General features: G+C 37.6%; 1 protein-coding gene across 10 annotated transcripts in view; it reads left to right on the top strand.

The window, feature by feature from the left end:
* The window catches only part of SHPRH (SNF2 histone linker PHD RING helicase), an 89557-nt gene that overhangs the window by 60021 nt on the left and 10036 nt on the right, over positions 1–19500 (top strand). For 7 of the 10 annotated variants that reach the window (XM_027601574.1, XM_027601572.2, XM_027601573.1 and 4 more), the window contains 4 exons: positions 2014–2202; positions 16708–16800; positions 17511–17597; positions 18352–18530. In XM_027601574.1, the coding sequence (XP_027457375.1) occupies positions 2014–2202; positions 16708–16800; positions 17511–17597; positions 18352–18530 (548 nt within the window). Of the gene's footprint in view, positions 1–2013; positions 2203–11562; positions 11784–16707; positions 16801–17510; positions 17598–18351; positions 18531–19500 lie in introns of those variants that run through there. The other 3 variants (XR_003521348.1, XR_003521347.1, XM_027601577.1) reach the window with 3 other exon arrangements.

Genomic DNA, 19500 nt, shown 5'->3' on the forward strand with positions numbered 1-19500 from the left:
GACCAGCAATAATCAGAAAGAAAGTACCTTTTAGTTTCCACAATTTATGGAGAAAGTGGGATTTAGAGGACATTTTATTGATAATAAATCTTAAATGCATCAATGTTACTTTGGAAACTAGGCAGAATAATAATGTACAGAGACTGGTGATTTCTGAGAAAAGTCACTGGTAAAAATGTAAAAGACGTGATAAAAATGGAAAGGATCATGAGGTAAGTAGTGTCTTTTTTTACTTTTAGTTTCAGTGAGATTCACACAACTGGATGAATCAGAAATTTTGTTTGCGTCTTAAATGTTTCCAGTTTTTAAAGTTCTTTCATATACATTATTTCATTTAATTTTAGTATAACCTATATTTCCTTCACTTAGGAGAACATACTAGATTACAATAAGGGCAACAGTACTTCACTTTTTAAATTCTGTTCCTCACCACAGCCTGTAGGAACTTTAGATCCTTTTTATCTTCCCAGTTCTCCTCTTCCCCTCCTAATTTAGAGGATCCATCAGACATAACTCATATACTGGCTAACGTCCCTGGAGGCATTGCCATTTGGGCTTCTTTGGGCTGCTTCAGTTAACTTCTAGTCACTCCTGAGGCTCTGGTGCCAAGTGTCTGATTTCTCCTGAATTGCAGGTGTAGATGCCACCTGCTTTTCAGCTTGTCCATTCTGAGCTCTCACGAGCCACAAAAGTTCTCTCAAGTAAAGGAAGTGCCCTTCGTCCCTACGGGCACTAAAGGTACACAGGGTACAGAAAAATGCTTCTGTGTTTACAGAAATGCTAGTGAGGGGCACGTGGGTGGCTCAGTCGGTTAAGCGACCGACTCTTGGTTTCAGCTCAGGTTAAGATCTCGGGGTCATGGGATCGAGCTTAGCACCGAGTCTGCTTGGCACCCTCTCCTCCTGCCCCCTCTAAAATAAATAGACAAATCTTTTAAAAAAAGAAAATTGTTAGTGAAACAGCTCTTTAATTTTACTGCAGCCTCAACTCCTGAGGACTGACACAAGAGAGAAGATGTATGGCTAGACAACAGTATGAACAGCATCAGCCAGTAAAACCCCAAACAGCCCCTCCCCCTTCTCAAAAATTATTTTCAAACCAAGTTTATATACCTCATTTTTCTCCTCCCTTATTGTGAGTTCTTTTCAAAGGGACTTCTTAGTCTGTCCTGCAAAGCACCCCAGGTGGGCCCAGCCATGCACCTTCTTTCTGTGCACGTCCATACATGTCTGAATCCTAGAAAAATACAGTTTAGTGCTTAGGAACCTAGTCACTCAAAATACCACTCAATTTTTGTTGTTGTCTACCAGGTGAAAAAGTTAAATAATTTGCATAAGATGCCATAGCTTTTAGAACTGATACCTCACCTAAAACCAATACTCTTCCGCACCCATCATTGCCAAAATCAGGGAGTCTCCACAGTATACTCCAAGAGTCAGAGAGAACTATTGTATTTTTCTTGAAATATATCGGACAAAGGGGTTTTCATAAATGTCTTTTTACTTACTTGGGTTTTTTTAAATATATCTAGAACTGCTTTTAAAATAAGCCTGAGATACTAGCCCATCTAATTTTCTATATGATAAATACTGTAACATGTGAAGATGTAAATCCATTTAATGAGTTATATAGAATATACGGAGGATGATATTATCTCCAAATTAATGTTGTTCTCAGTTCCTCTATTCTATCTGCTGTTGCAGTACTAAAGGAGTAATTTGCATTTTTCCTAAATACTGAAATGAGAACACCAGCTTCTTACAAAATAAGGGTGGCTGACTGTTATGCTCACAATTAGAGTGAGTAGAACTAAAGACTATGAAAGCGTACTCTGGTTGAACTAAAAAATAGTTAATTTTTACAACATAGTTTTTATGACTTAAAGAGTGTTAATGTCCTAAAACATATAGGAAGTGAAATTATGACTCCCTTTTCTTTTTAATATATTTATAGATTAGAAGGCATCTTTGATAGCACCTCACTGAGGTATATTCTGTGTGTTTTCTTTTTCAGTGGGCAGTACTGACCTGTGGACACTGTTTCTGTAATGAGTGCATTTCAATTATTATTGAGCAGTATAGTGTGGGGTCACATAGAAGCTCCATTAAGTGTGCCATCTGCCGCCAGACCACATCTCACAAAGAGATCTCGTATGTCTTCACCTCAGAGAAAGCCAGCCAGGAAGAAGACATCCCTGTGAAGGTAAAGTAGATTAAGGACATGTGGAAGCGTCATCAGAGCAATGTAGTAGGAATCAGTATCTGACTGTGAGACCATCAAAATCAGAACAAGGCCAGCACGGTGAATATGTAGAAGCCACTGTTTCTGTCTGTAGGAACACTGCCTGAAAGCCTCAGCTTTACCATCTACACTTTCTATGTGGGAGGAAGGCAAGAAGACTTTTTCAAACATGGCTGGCCATAGTCAGGTCCATTGTGGCAGAAAAGTAACATCTTAGAATTTCAGTTCTCCATCAAATTTGATAATTTTTCTGTGTACTCACATAGAGCTCTGGTTAAATTAGCAGTTTACTTCAAGCTTCTTCCTCATTCTCTCATTCGCCTAGATAGCAGGAAAAAGGGATGAGCCCAACCTAATTGGAGGAAAAAATAGAGTGCTTATGAAGTTAATGGAGACTATCACGGAAGGAGGTGTAGTGTACTTTCAGTTGACACATTGGTATTTCATGGTAGAGCCAAAACTTGGCTTTATTTTCCTAATTTTTTCCCGTGCTTCATTCTGAATTCCAAGAAAGTGACTAGAATTTGAAATCCAAACAGGATCCGTAATTGGACTTCGTCTAAGGGGCATTTATCTAATGAAAAACCTTTATTAGACTTTTTTGTTCTTTGCCTTCCTTAAACATGCTTTTTTTTCCTTCCTAACCAAACTTAGACAAAGGACAAATCAATATGTGATTGTAGTAGAGAATATAGGCCTGAAGGAGTAATTGAGAGTTAAAAATCCTTATTTTTAAGGATTATATTTTTTGAGGAAAATTAACTACACGTTGAAACTATCAGGAGTTAGGGCTCCCTCTCCTGACAAAAGTGTGGTTGAATTAAAGTATGTCTGATTGCTATTTATTCCTACCGTTATTTGAGTAAAACCTGAAAATATCAAATAACATTGCTTTCTAGTGTGTTGAGATAAACAGAATCCCTAAGTTGGAATGAATTTCATTCATTCACTCGTTCCATACCGGTTTATTGGACACATAGTGTGTGCCAGGCAGTGTGCTGGACCTCACAGATACAACAAACACTCCTGAATAAAACAGACATGATTGCTGTCCTTGGGGATTTTACAGTTTGGCAACGGGGGGACAGAATTTGAGTTGGGGCAGGTGGCAACAGACATTATACAAATAATTAATATGTTGTAATTGTTGTAAGCCCTCCAAAAGAAAAATCAAACCTAGCTCCTCTGAAGGAATGACATTAAGTAGATGCCTAAAGAATGAATGAATTCACCAGGCTGGGGCGAAGAGAGACGTGATCTTGTGGGGAGGAGGCTGCCAGACAGAAACAAACAAAGACTACGTAGAAATGTCTGAGACAAGGAAGAACTCAGTGGAACTCAGTGGCCGCAGTGTAGAAGGCAAAAAGTACAAGTGAATGAAATGAGTCTGGAAACCAAAGAGGGGCCAGTTGCTGAAGGGCCATCTGAAGATTGGAGAATTTTCTTTTCCTATAAACCGAAAGGCATTATATGTTATATGCAGATAAGTATCATGATTAGATTTGAATCTTTAAAAGATCCCTTTTTTGCACTGTGGAAATTAGATTATCAGGAATAGAAAAAAACAGAAAAACTTTGGAGAGAGCAGATCAGGAGGCCACAGTAGTGATGGTGGCTTTGATTAGGTCAGTGTAGTAGAGATAGAAAGAAGCGGTTATAGTCATGAGGTATTTGAAGGTTGATTAGTAAGACAGAATGCTGAAGGGATTGATGGTGATTTTGGAGGGGTTCCCCCTGGTTTCTGATGTGATGTGAAAAATTAGGTGGATAATAGTACAGTTACTGATAGAAGGTATTTGGAAGAAAAGTACATTTAAACATACTGTGTTTGAAATGCCTAGGACATCAAAATAGCAAAGCATTGCTCTGAAATTCAGAGTCACTGGCATAATGATGTGTGAAGCCATGAGAGTGAATGAAATTACCTGGGGAGAGACACAAGTTAGCTTCAGACCAGGTCCCCTCGGACCTCAGAGCTCTTTAAAGTTTGAACAGAGGGGGAGAAGCTGAAAAGGAGACCAGGAAGGAACAGCTGGAGGCGTCGGCAGTCGAGGAGAGGCCACAGGAGAACCACTTCAGTCAGGAGGCAGTTATCAGCCACATCCAGTGATGCGGAGGTGGCTCAGTGACACTGTGGACCAGTTTGGCTAATGGAGGTTATTAATAAACTTCAGAAGAGCTCTTTCCATGGACATTTAGAGGCAAAAGGCAGATTGGGAGGGATTGAAGAGTGAACAAGAAGTGAATAAGTAGAGAAAACGCCCGACCATTTTATAAATTTAGCTGTGAAGTAGAAAAGAGAATTATAACCAGCAAGAGATACAAAGTGCAGAAGGGGGGTTTATGGGGTTTTTTGGTTTTTGGTTTGGGGGGGTTTGTTTGTGTTAGGGGCTTTTTTTTATGATAAAGATTCTTGAGTATGTTTAATCCCTGCCAAAGAAGGATAGTTTGAAGATATAGGAAAGAGAAGGGATAATCTGCAGTGTAAGTTTCTTGAAAAGACAGAGGGTTGACATAGAGAAAATAGAGATCTCATTCAGATAACAGGGAGAGGTTGGGCTACTGAGCAAATAAGCTATAAGGGTAGGTGTCCTTGTCAGAGGATGGGCTCTCTTACTCATTTCAGAAAGGACCGCTGTTCAGTACTCCAGATGAGACTGCAGAAGCAGGTGACCAAGTGAGGTGGAGGAGACAAGGTGGTAGAAGATGAAGTAGTAAGGCTTGAATGTTGGAGCGATTGTCCAAGGAGACAGACAGTGTATCCTGTCTGGAGTTGAGATACAGAGTTAGGCACCAAAATTCTTCCGTGAATGAAAGGTAGTGTTCAGTAAATGATGACAGCGAAGACTAGAATTGGGGGATAACTGGGTTTCATGAGGCCCAAAAGAATGGAAATTTTTACAAAAATGAGAAATAGTGATCTGAAGCCCGCCTCGGGGACCAGAGGACACCAGTACTCATAGTGCAAGAAAGCAGTGTCCTCAAAGGACAGCCGGGTTCTAATTACAGCACGGAAGTAGAGCACAGTATTTCCACAAAAGGTTAAAAGTGGAAAAGTTCGTTGACCATAAAGCACTAGTTCCTGGGGAACCACCAGAGTGGGGGAGCGGAAAGAGAAAAATGGAAGGGTGGGGAGTGGGAGGGAACCGCAGAGCAGTCTGGGAATAACACAACTGGCCGGGTTAAGTGATGAGAGGATCACGATTTCAAGGGGTGGTGGAGTCCGGCTGCCTCTCTGGGAATCCCCTGGATAAATGTGTATTTTTAAACCAAATGCCAAAGAGCTGCTGAGTGAAGAGGAAGGTGGTCTGTGGTGCAGTCTGCTGGCCGGCCCTGGTGAGGCATTTGATGGTCAGACTTGATCCTCCTCCTTCCCACCCAAAGAACTGCCTTCCTCCCAGCTTCCCTCTCCCGTTCTTCCCCGTCCTGCCCTTTCCCTCTCCTTCCCTTAAAAATAGTCTTTTCTTAGTCCTTCTTTCTCTTCTACTGTCTCTTCCTTTGGCCTCAGGCATCCCAAGGGCCACAGGTGGCCCTCGGGGCTAAGAAGGGCCGCTGACCCTGAGATAAAAGCATTCATCACAGTGTAAGGAAGGAGTGTGAGAAAGAACTGCTGTGTCAGGCTTCACACCGTGAGGTTTAGGAAGTGATTGCTCTAGCTACCAGTAAACAGCACAGCCCCTGTGAAACTGAGTCATGGAGCCCATCAAACCCAAACACCTGTTCGTTTTATGGCACCTTTCCTAGACACACAGGAGAGCAGTCAGGACAGTTACATCCACTGTCCTGTTGGGACAGGAATATCAGTGTACAGATACTGTTTATTATGTTCTGACTTCTTCCTGTCGTTCCTGTGTACTGATGAATACATAAATTAATCGAAGCATCTCATAAGAAGTTATAAGATTACAGAATTTACTGAAGTTCATTTTTCTTTTATCATAGATGCATATATACTTGTATTTCCTTTTTATTAAACATGACTGAATATTATACCTATTATACTTATAAGTTTTATCTGTCTTCCACATTCTCACATTATTTCGTGCCACATTTACTTTTGTTTATCTCACTGCCTTTTCTGTCACCATTTGTGCCTGCCCCTTCTGCCTTCTGTCCCCTTTTCTGACTTCCGTCACATTTCTGCCCTACCGTCTGCCACCTCCTCTCTGAAGCATCTGCCTATTGTTTTCTCAGACTCTCACTGCTACTGAAACTACCCTACTGAACAGTCATACCATCTGTTGTGAAGTTGAGGGAGTAATCATATCTAAAATAGAGATGATTCTATGTGAATAATTAAGGCATTATTTTGAAATTTTGTAAGTATTAGTTCAAACTATAGCTAACCCTAGGAATTTTTTCTTTTATGTTGATTATCAGATCTCTGGCCTTTATTAAACAATACTGAGAAGCAATTTTTTTATTTCATTGAAGTTTTTGTATTATCTAAAATGTTTTTTTCACTCTAAGTAGTCATGTCAAGACTCTCAGAGCAGATAATATACATAATCATATAGCTGGTCTTGGATAAAAATTAGGAAAACATAAAAGTAGTACTAAATAATACAAGACATTTTTTTCTACTGATATTTCACAATATAAGGAATCCTATTGATGGACCATAGAAATAAACTGAATGTTGAGATCACAATGTTCCCTTTACCGACACATGTAAGTTAAAGACTGTATCTACCCTAACGTCCGTGTGACAGTATTCCTAAATGACCCTTGGAACACCTACTGGGCATTTCACAAAGTAAACAAAATTCCCCTTGCAAGTTCTGACAACTGCCAGGCATTTGGGATGGTGAAGTAGGCTTCCTGGCAGAACATACGCGCCACGTGGCATGTTCCTTGTGTTCTAAGTTTGGATAGGTTTCATACAAAGCATTTTTGTCAGTGGAAACCCTGACCCTATGATGGACACGGTTCTTATGTCGTACGTAAGAAGTTTCTATCCAGAAGCAAATATGCTACATGGGTATAGCCATAGCAAAACAGCAGCCTTCACAAGGGCACAACTGCTTCATCTTCTCCAACTTTTGAGTGTCTAACAACTGGCCTGTTCCCTAAAATAAAGATTTTTATCAGGCCCCAGTCCCATTTAAATTTTAACTCATTAGATCTGGGATCTGGTCCAGGAATCTGCATTTTTAATAAGTAAGTCTATTGATAATGGAGGTGTCTTACACAACCTCTTTGTAGAGGGAAGATAAAACTATATTTCTACACTCAAACTCCCCAAGAATTTTAGCAGTACCATGTATCAAATTGTATGTGTAGAATTCTGTTGTTTCTTTTCTTTTTTGAGTTTTTGTTCATTTATTCAAGGATGACTTGTGAAGCCTGTCTTGTACTCTCTAAATATAACTAAACATCTGGATGAAAAAAACTGATTCCAAAATTCTGACTGAACCTAAAATAATTTGGTGAATATAATCCACAAGCTTTATTTATTTAAATATATTTAGGTATATCTAAATATTTTTATATAAGATACTTGTATGTGAACATTAACTGGTAATTTTAGAATGCAATTGTATGTTTTTGTTAGAAAATGTCATGAGTAATTATAATTATGATCACAAAAAACAATTCCTATTCATTGGCCAAGTTAGCACTTACAATTCTGAACTGTTACGGAGTCTGGTGTTGAAGTTTGCAATAGCTTACAAAAATCAAACACAATAGGAACTTCTAAGATGTAAATTATCTTTATGAAATTACTGTTCTGAAAGACTTATACTTTTCAGGGTATAAACTCCATTAAAATGTGGAAAGGACATTGTTCATGAAGTGGGGACTTTGATTTATTCACTACTCTATCCCCAGCATCTAGAACAATGCCTGGTATATAACAGGTACTCAGTCAGTAGGTGGATATCTGGATGGATGGGTGATGGATGGATGGACGGATGGACAAACAGATAAGCAGTTGATTACTATTTACATATAATATCCCTAAAAGCCTTTGGGTACAAATAAAATTTTTAACTTTTTTACAGTTGCTAACCTATCTCTTTGAAATCATTATGCAAAGTGTTAAAGGGACAGAATGATATTTTTTTGGCCTAGTGCACTTGTAAGATTTCCCACTGCATAGGTGGCATTTCCATTGAACTTCATTCAAGTAACATGTGAATGCTTAAAGAACCCAGCATTTGCCCCAGGCATATGCTTGAGAAGTATTCCTCCTTCATGAAACCAATCATACAAGCTGTTAACTGCACTAAATTGTATCTGTCACTACCAACATGGGTTTTTAGTCTGGTGAACAGGTGCAGACAGAAATAAAACAATGTTAACTGATCTCACTCAGCAGAAACTACTGTGGATAACACAGGCGCATTCTAAGAGTTAGCTGTCTTTCAAAAAGAAAAGAGCAGAATAAAAGTAGCAAAAGTCAGGTAATATCAAGACAGAAATGACTTTATAGTGAACATTCAAGTTACTTGCAAATTACAAGCCCACCATGAAAACCTAGAGAAAAAAAATCTATTATCTGTCACCATGTTATAATCCTATTGGTCATGTTACTGATTAGAGGACATAGTTCTTTTTTTTTTTTGGCGAGGAGGGGAGGAGGTGGGGGTGCTAAGTTGTGTGAATTCGTCTCCTTTAAAGTGATGTTTTTCAGTCAGGTGAAATCTTCCAGGGACGCCTGGGTGTCTCAGTCGTTAAGTGTCTGCCTTTGGCCGAGGTCATGATCCCAGGGTCCTGGGATCGAGCCCTGCATCGGGCTCCCTGCTCAGCGGGGAGCCTGCTTCTCCCTCTCCCACTCCCCCTGCTTGTGTTCCCTCTCTCGCTGTGTCTCTCTCTGTCAAATAAATTAAAATCTTTAAAAAAAAAAAAATCTTCCAAAAAATCTCTAATCTCAAAACCTTTATAGTATGTTTTAATGATTGCAAAAATCAATCCATCTAATAACTGGAAGATTAAAATCTGTGCTGTGTTTCAGATGGGATGACCTTACCTCTCACAAAGCTGAAAGTCCTCGTCTGTGGCAGGTGGCACAGGTTAGGCATCCATTTGACCCTAGAGCAGGAGGAGACACTGCAGGCACAGCGGCGCCCAGCACTCGAGCACTGACACAATTCAGAGGGCTGGTTTGCTGCGGGGTGACAGAATTACAGGCCTCCCTCCCATCCCCCAGATCTCTTGTCCATCTGTAAGAAATAAGGGTAGACAAAAAGTACATTTAGTTTTTAGTAGCAATAATTTACGCAAAAGAAAGAAAAATAAACTCAGAATAGAATGGAATGCACACAATGAAAAGTAATGCTGTCCTTCATTCTCCCTTATTTGCCTTGCCACTTTGATCAGTTTTAGTGCTAAAGATCACCTATAGGACTTCAAATAATATACATAGGTTTTGTTTCTTAAAATACTAGCTGTAGACAGACAGTATCTGCTCTCTCCTCACTTCAGAATCTGAGGAAATTAGTGCATCTATTCCTCTTTCTTCTCTCTTCCACATCCTAATTTTTGTTGTAGTATCATATAGTATCATTTTAAATTATGTTTATAGCATTCACATTTTATTACCTAATTATTGCTATGTCTTCCATATCTACAGAAAATCAGTAAAATAGTGAACAATATTATACACTGTAGAGCCAAGGAGAGTGATTGAAGTCATGTAGAAAGGAATATAATTCTAATCTTGTGGTTTTAAACTTTGCTTTTTGAAGAAAAACATTCCAAGCACTCCAGTCAAATGGAACTTCTGACTTTTTTCTAGAAAGCTTCCTTAATGTCTGTGTCAACTTTATCTGGCACTAATATCCCTGTAATGCTCATTGTAATATTTTTTTCACTGTGCTGTACTGCTTCAAGAAATTTTAGCATGATAAGTGTGTGAATGGCAAATTTCAGAAAATGACTTCATTTTGCTTTCACTCTAGAGTGACAAGTGACTGATAGCCCCCTCTAATGTAAGCCATGATATGAAATGTTTCCCATATACTAGGGTGTGTGTATTTCGCATATATGGAATATATATGTGTAAAGTCTCTAAAGATATGGCCTGCATGTTGACATAAAGTAGTTTCTAAACAATATTCTCTTAAAGAGAATATTTGGTGAAAAATAAGACCCAGTGCATTCATCATCTGCACTGTTTGACTTTTTTCTGATGTTCTTCAAGGCCACTTTAGCCCTTATTTCTGCCAGTGGAGCAAAGCATAACCATGAGAATCCATAGATACTGCAGAGAAAAAGTGAGAGAGGAATGTGGACAGATTCAGTAAATAGAAAAAATAGAGGGACTCAAGGGAAGAAGGACAGCTTGGTGACAAAGGGCTATAATACAAAGCAACAGTAACTTTCCAGTCATAGAGCACTAGTTTTATTTCTGTAAATCAAGTACAAATAGCACTTTACTGCTACAGTAGGGAGATCTCATCTCTCTTCTCCTTCCTTTCCTGCCTTCCTTAAGTAAGGATTCTCAGCAATAGGAAATAGGCATGAAGGGAATAGAGTGAAGCCAACCACTGCATATCTTCTACATCATACTCAAAGGTTTTACCTATTCCCTCTTCTTTCCCCAATAATAAGACTTTAGGGAATGAAAAGGAGTACCTCACTCTACGAATGACCTGATGAGATATTTAGTCCCATTCTGGTGGGGGCAAGTGTTGATCAAAGTCTAAATCATTACTACTTGATAGCTTTATTATTAGAATTCTTTCAGTCTACTGAGTATATGATAAAGAAACAAAAGTGAGTTTTCCATCCTTTTAACACATTTAACAAATTTTAACTCAACTTTCGGTTTTTGGAATTTTATAACATGAACCTGAGACTGTAGAGCTACTCCAGTCAAGTTTAACTCTGTGATGAAAATAAGCTAGTTGCACTTACTTAGAGTAGTTCAGAGGCTGCATGACATTTCTGATCTTTAGTCGTGCAACTAGACAACCTCTAGGTCAGATTTCATAAGAAATATTCTTTGTTGGCCCTTGGTGCTAATAGGTATCTTTTTTATATTTTTTTCATTGCCTTGACTTCTACCCAGAAGTCTAGAGCTTTTAACTTTGCAGTTTATTTTCCAGAAAGTAGAAAGGCCACCTGTATATGTAGCTTGGAGGCCTTGTTTGGTTTTTGTTGATTACATTACAAGGAAGGGAACAAAGATTTTTGTAAAGAATATTTTATATGATTCTCTTGCTATAAAGAAGGAAAATTCCATCCTTTTTCTTCATTAGCTGTTAGAATACCCTTGACTGCTTACCTCATGAGGGGAACACCAGGAGAGGTACTGACTTGATCTGACTGGTAACACTTTGTACGGCTCCCATCCTGATTCTCCTGTTGCCTTAGGGAGAACAACCATGAAGACACGGTCAGTGGAGGGCAGAGGACAGGTAATGTGTCTTTACTCCAAAGCTGGGTCTTCATCGTTGATATTTCAGAAGCATGAAGAAAAGCCAAGCATTGATCACGAAATCAGGGTTGATGGATATATATCTTGAAAAACCAAAGAAATTCTCAAGAAAGGATGGAAATGAGGAAAGGGACAAGAATTTCAGAAGAGGACGAAGGTGCTTATATTTAAATACAACTTTATCATTGTAATATATTAAGAAGTGATCTAGCAGTCTTGGGGGGTTTCTGTTCCCGTGTACCTTCCTCCCGAATACATATCATTCTAACTTTACTTTGCACCTGTATGTTTACTGATACAGCTAAAAAATAAGCTAAGTTGGACTGAGGCTACCAGTTTACCTGTCTTAAAAGTATTCATACTTTGTAACTTTGTTAACACCTTGCATAGGGATAGATTCTTGGGCACAATTCCTCATCCTAATCTCTCTTGTGCCTCTTCTGTGATCTCCTCCAGCCTTGCGTGTATGTAACCCATCCCCTTCTTTGTGTTTTAACCTTTTTTTAACAAACTGAGTATTTATTTTCTGTAGCAATGGTCACATTGAATAGTATTCTCAGAAACTGACAGATTTGTGCCAAATTTCATTTATGCATTTGAGATAAAAACATTAAAAAGAGCAGTAGAATGTGTATAGTACTCATTAAGATGGTATAATAAAACATTCATTTAAATTGTATCCAGGCCAAACCAGCAGTATAAACCATCTTTTTTGTTATTTTCTATATTCTGCAACATTCATTAGACTATATGTTTTGGGGAGTAAGGGAGTGTATCTTTTGATCTTTATATGTCTAGTGCCTAATATAGTTCTTGGCATTTTTGTTAAATAAATAAATGAATGATTTGAATAATCAAATATGAATTTACTTGAAATGTTGGGGGCACTTGAATCATGAGGAAAATGCAGAAGAAAGTCTGCCCTTTCTCTTTGTTCACTTTCATAGACTCTGCTGTAAGACCAACCATAATCTTTTCAGTATTATTTTGGAACTCTTGCTTTTTCATTTGGAAGTAAAAAGCACAAGCAAGAAAGAAAAAAAGTTCATGAATGAGGGCATAATGTGGTGGGAATCTAGGTTTCTAAAGATTAAAGATAAAAACCCATTGGGTTTGGGCACCTGGGTGGCTCAGTCGGTTAAGCATCTGACTTGATTTAGGCTCAGGGTTGTGAGATCAAGCTCACATGGAGCTTAAGTGGGCATGGAGCCTACTTAAATAAAAAATGAAAAAATAACCATGGCAAAACAATTAGTTGAGGGAAAAGCAGCTCTTCTCCAAAAAAAATCTCTCCTCTTTCCCTTATGAAAGACTAGTTAAAGTGTCAAGCACAGAAAAAATCTAAAAGAGTAAGATCAAAGAATACTTAATTTTTTTTTTAAGATTTTATTGATTTATTTGACAGAGAGAGACACAGCGAGAGAGGGAACACAAGCAGGGGGAGCGGGAGAGGGAGAAGCAGGCTTCCCGCTGAGCAGGGAGCCCGATGCGGGGCTCGATCCCAGGACCCTGAGATCATGTCCTGAACCGAAGGCAGATGCTTAACTGAGCCACCCAGGCACCCCAAGAATACTTAACTTTTAAATCCAGTTGTCATTCATCAAACATTTGTGAGTTACTGTAACTAATGTGTATTAATATAGCACTTTTGCTTACATTATTGCATTTAACACAACTGTGAACCACATACAGAGAGGTAGGAAAATACTGACAACATAAATTTAACATATACAGTATATGAGAGATCCTACCAATCAGTAAGAAATGAAAACTTAGGGTTTTTTTCTTCTTTAATTGGTAAAGGATATGAATACAGTTCCCAGAAGAAGAATTCTAAATGGCCAATTAATGGTATTCAAATTCAGTCTCAGGAAAATGTAGACTAAATGAAAATTTGGCTCCTCATTTCACCTATCAGACTGGCAAAAACAAGTGTGCAAAGAAAGAGACATTTTTAACCATTGGTAGTTAAAAGTTCCAGCATTTTTTTTAAAGATTTCATTTATTTATTTATTTGAGAGAGAGAGAGAGAGAGAGAGAGAAGGAGGGGGATGGGCAGAGTGAGAGGGAGAAGCTGACTCCCCACAAAGCAGGGAGCCATCATGGGGCTGGATCCCGGGACTCCCGAGTTCCAGCATTTTTAGATGGCAATTTGATCCACCAAAATCCAAGTATCTACTAACTTTTTTGAGTATTTGACCAATAATTCCACTTTGATGTGCCCATCCAATAAAAAAATTTTCACATGCATCCAAGTATCACTGAAGTATTGTTTATAATAGCAAAAAAGAATGCAAAAATCTAAATGTATATTAATAAGCAAATATTTAATAAATTGTTCTACCCTAAATGTTGTACAACTGTTGAGGTCAAGTAAAGTAAAAATCCTACATGAATAGATTGCTAAGATACAGTGTTAAATGAAAAGGCCATTTTATAAAACATGTTTACAAATATTTGTGGAGTATGTATGCATTTTTATATAAGCTTCTAAAATGCTTAAGAGGTTCTAACAGGATAAATGCCAATTCTTAGTGGTGTTTTGAGAGGGTAGTGCTTTAAGAAAAGATTTAGCTTCTTTAATTCTGTATATTTCTGTTAGCTTAGTTGTCCTGTAAGCATATTTTGCTTTTATGTAATTTTTTTAAAGTTATCCAAAAAATGCTTGTGATAGATACAGTAAATAAGACAGAAACCAGATCCTTATCTAACTTCTATTCAGTTTTTCTCCTATAGTTTACCTCCTTTTCTATGTTAACTTTTTAAAGGTCAGTAATCCTTCATTGTGCATAAGCATTTTCTTTCCATTTAGCAACAAATTAGGAATTGTTATTAAAATAAACTCAGCGGGGGCGCCTGGGTAGCACAATTGGTTGAGCATCCGACTCTTGGTTTCAGCTCAGGTCATGATCTCCAGGGTCATGGGATCGAGGCTGGTGTATGGCTCCGTGTTCAATGCAGTCTGCTTAAGACTCTCTCTCCCCATCTCCTTCTGCCCCCCCCACACACACACATACATGCACATGCTTGCTCACTCTCTCTCAAATAAATAAATAAATCTTAAATAAAATAAATTCAACATATCCTCTTGTAACTGGGAGGCAACATTTTTAATTTCAATTTATGATAATTTAAATGTCTTCAAGTAGTCTAAAATAGGAAATCTTTTGTCTTGACAGAAACTTACCTTAACACAGTGGCCTAACATAAGGATTTTGCATTTACTGGATTTGTTTTTTAAAATTATGCAGGGCATGCATGCTCAAACCAAGACCTGCCAATATAGACGGGCCACCCACTAAGAAGTCCATCCATTGTTCTCATTCTCAGTAACCACTTCTGCCCAAGTGGAAGAAAAGGGGTATTAAGGTAGTCTCACCCCCCCCCCCCCCGACCATGTAGCTTTATGCCAACCAGAGCTTTGGATTTCTGCACTTCTTATTATTCTTTCACAGTGGCAGTAACTGGACTAGGACCAAATGGTTCCAAGCTGTGACATTTGCAAGGGATCATTGAAAGCTACCACTGAACTGTCCAAACTTTGATAAAAGCGAATGTTCTGGTCTTTTTCTTCCCAGAGTTAGCACTCTAGTTTGGAATGTTGCTTATAAAAGGTTATTATTATGTTTTCTTTTGAACTTTTCATAAGAAGCAGCTTAATAGATGGAAGGTTTTATAGTTATTATGGTATTTCATTTGAAAATATTTTTGAAAATGAGAACTTGCAAGGGATATGAATGTTTCTGTCTAAACTCATTAAACAATACTTCATGCTGATTTCCCGCTTTCTCTCATTTGAGATAATTTTGCTCTATTTAAGACACTTTTTAGACTGAAACAGATCCTTTATATTTTTTAACCTTTCAAGTATCATTGGCAATCTGCATACCAGAGAAATAATTATATAGACTCAGGATTTTAGTATTAGGGTTTTAAAACTTCTTCCATAATTCTGTCTTGCTAACTTAAAGTTGATACGCCTTTCTTGTTTCGTTTACATATTTTACCTTTGATGTCTCTGTGTAAAAGTGGTGCGAGGCGTCGGTTTGAGGAGAAGAGTAATGCTGCTGTGAGAATATTTTTACTTCTTTTTGATTAGATCTGCCCCCCTGGTGAGATTATGTGTGTCATCATCTGTGCTCATATTTAATGTCTTAGAAAGATAATAAGTTGCTGAGTGTCTACTCTGCCAAGTGTTGAATTAAATGCTATACATGTATTTCTCATTTAACCATCACAGCAATCTTTGGAAATAGAATTATCCTCCCTATTTGGCAGATGAGGCAGCTAAGCCTTGGAAAGGTTAGTTTGCAAAATGCAGAACTGGCTGGTCAACTTTGAATTTAGATTTTTCTCAAAATCCCATGCCCTTAATATCTTCATGTCATGCCATCTCCCAGAACATTCCAGGAGGAAAACTTTCAATGAAGGCTACAAAAACATTTGCTCATTTCCTCATTTTGTTATTCCTTCATTTTTTTTTTCCTTTTCGTACTTTTATGATGGAAATGATTATGGAAAATGCAAAAACCACTCATTGAGTGTTTATCTAGCTTTGTAGAAATCTGCTGCTGTCCAAGTGGATGTCATTTGTACCTCTGTCACTATCCTTTGTAATTCCCTTGCAGGAAAGGATCCTTGCTGGGTTGGATCCTTCAGTTTGCTTACACTGGAATTTTGGAATTTTGATTCATTGTATTCTTAACATTTCTAATGCCCTGATATCTGAAGTGAAGAGTGTTTTTAATATAAATTCTGCTTATCTAAAATAACAAAATCTTATAACTACAAATCCTAACCACTTTAACCTAAAAATCTTCTATTCGGGGTCATAGCACTGTATGATTTTCTGATGTGTTTCATATTCAGTTTTCCTGGGGTGTAAGTTCTATAGCTTCTGCAGTTTGAGGCTAACGAAAATTTCCAGCAAATACAAAGTAAAGAGTACACACATACTCACCTGAGAGTTTGTTTTGATGCACATGTAGTTTTGGTAATACAAGTGGTTTATATTGGTTTTCCTCTCCCCTATAAACTAGATTTTATTTGGTAGTGATGTGTCTTCTTGTTTGTGTTCAAAGGGCAGCCATTCTACAAAAGTGGAAGCTGTGGTCAGAACTCTGATGAGAATCCAGCTTAGAGACCCAGGCGCTAAAGCACTCGTCTTCTCAACGGTACAGTCAACGTTTTCATCCTGAGTCTTAGCTCACACTGGCTTTCTGTCTCTTATCAGTTTATATCTCAGAACTCATGTTTAACGTTCACCCTAATAAAGTTGAGATTTAGAATTACTGTTAGATTTTCCATGTTTGGTTTTTTTTTCTATGTCCATAAGATGGAATTATTTTTAGAGAAATTCGGTGATGTTTTACAAGGCAATTTGTATAGCTACATTTCCTCTTAATATGTTTTATGGGTAATTTCGAATATTAATATGTTAAAAATTAGAATCTATAACCTTGAAAGTCTCATTTCACAAGTGAAATTGGTCATTTGAGAAAAAGAAAGTTAAAGTAACCTACTGAATAAAATATTGAGTAAAAATTCTAGTTTTTATTTCTAAAAGGTAAGCAACTATATCCGTTAAGCACTCCCGTTATTTATTTTCTATTATTTATGTTTATCCTAATTCAGTTCCCAAAGACACCCATGTCTTTTACACTGTCTTTAACCAGCATGTGATTTAAAACAAACCAGGGGCCGGGGGGAACCACTTCCATTTTGGTAGTAGGAAATAATATTGATGGAACCACATTTGAAGGTTTGTTTTTATATTTTCTTAATTCTGAGGTACAAAGTCATTTAGATTTAGTCCCTTTTCAACTCCTTTTTATATGAAAGCTATGTGTAAATACTTGTTTTCTTATTGTTTTATGTGTTCTAGTGGCAAGATGTATTAGATATTATTTCAAAAGCCCTCACTGACAACAACATGGAATTTGCTCAGATCAGTCGTGTTAAGACATTTCAGGTATGTCAAGAAGATTTTTCTTGTTTTTGGGGGCGGGCGGGTTTGGATTCAGTTGCCAATTGAAACTGCTATTCATAGCTTACTTGCATTTATTGTCTTGTGTAAGGGTTTCAGTTATTGATTCATTATAAAATTAACATCAAAAGCAAAGTAGCGAAACTGTAATTATTTTCTATCCATTTATACCCATAGCAAGATCATTTTTTTTTAAAGATCTTCTGACTTGAGATTGTTTGCTTCACTAGAGGAAAAGATGGCCTATGATACACCTGTTGAATGGACAGGGCCCTCATGCTGAAATTAGGTCCTCAAGACACTGCCAGACAAAACTCTGTATGGTCAAATTCCTTATGCTACACTCAGCACAACAGGCACACACCCTAAGAGACAAAAGCAGAAAGGAGACCAAGTGAAAATGTAGCAGATTCATGTCTCTGATCTCCTCCTCACTCTGACACACTCTTTCTCATTCTCTCTTTTCTCCAAGCTCATGTAGTTTAATTTGCATATATCACGCACACATATCTTGTGCTTCCACTGTATCAGAAAAAAAAGAGTTTATGTGACACTTCTCCTCATGAAGTCAGGCAACAAGTTTACATTTTTTAAAATTGGTAATTTTACATTTAATTGTCTTAATTGTTACATTTCACAATGACCTGGATTCTATTAGGCTTTTTAATATGAACTATAATATACTGCTCTTATTTTTAAGTGATCCAACTAAAATTTAAATGTACCTTTCTTTTTTTAGGAGAATCTTTCAGCATTTAAACATGATCCTCAAATCAATATTTTGCTGCTGCCCCTGCACACAGGTTCTAATGGATTAACTATCATTGAAGCAACTCATGTTCTCTTGGTGGAGCCCATATTGAACCCCGCCCATGAGCTTCAAGCCATTGGGAGGGTGCACCGAATTGGACAAACAAAGTAAGGACTAAAATTAGCATCAGTTACATTTGCTTCAAGTTTCTAAAATACAAGTCGGTATTTAAACTCTTCATTTATGTTCATTATAACCTATTCCTTTTTAATCACTTATTTATTAAGTTTTCAAGTATATGACCAAAAGACATTTTGAGATTTCCAACTCTCCCTCCTCCAAACAGCAAATCCCTGTATTCTCCCAGGTTTTTGTCTTCCCTCCTTCAGTCTACCCTGATCACTTCACCAAAACAGTTTCTTAAAATATTTAAGATAGCTGCAGAGTTGAAGGCATCCATCATGACTTTGAGAAGAATTGATTTTTGATTGTCTAAAGTAGTCTGAATTTAAAAGAAGGCATAACTCATTCATGATTCCTTTTTAAATTCTTCCCCTTAGAAAAAGATAGTCCCTTGGGTCTATTCTAAGAGGTAATTAGATTTAGTTTAGGCCCAGCCTAATACTGGGCCCAAACCTAGTGGTGTATATTGTGTAATATCTACTACTTTTATTCAAATATCAGAATAGACAGTTATCCTTCATAAGACCTCTTAGATGTATTACTTCCTAGATGTTAGCTGCCTTGAATATTTAAAAAAATGCATACTGAGTACTCATTAAATAAATATTGAGTGGCAACTATTTGTCACTCATTATGCTAGATACTGAAGACTCAAACTGAGTAAGACATAATCTGCTCCCCCAAGGAGGTCACTGTGTAGTACAAGAAATATTGCAGTAGAATATGAAAAAATAGAAGTACTATGGTAATAAAGAAGGGAGTGATTGGTTGTGCCTAGAGATTCAGGAAAGGCTTCATTAGGTTGTCTTGAAGGACTAATTATTTCAAAGCTGGGCTGAAAAAGGGTACTCACACAGCCAAAGACAGTTGCATGTACAGGAACACAAGAGATAAACACCATGATATTTCCAGGGACTGGGAGGAGTTTGGAATTGCTGGGGTATGGAGTATGTG

The sequence above is a fragment of the Zalophus californianus genome, chromosome 7 (genome assembly GCF_009762305.2).
Source record: "Zalophus californianus isolate mZalCal1 chromosome 7, mZalCal1.pri.v2, whole genome shotgun sequence".
NCBI lineage: Eukaryota > Metazoa > Chordata > Mammalia > Carnivora > Otariidae > Zalophus > Zalophus californianus.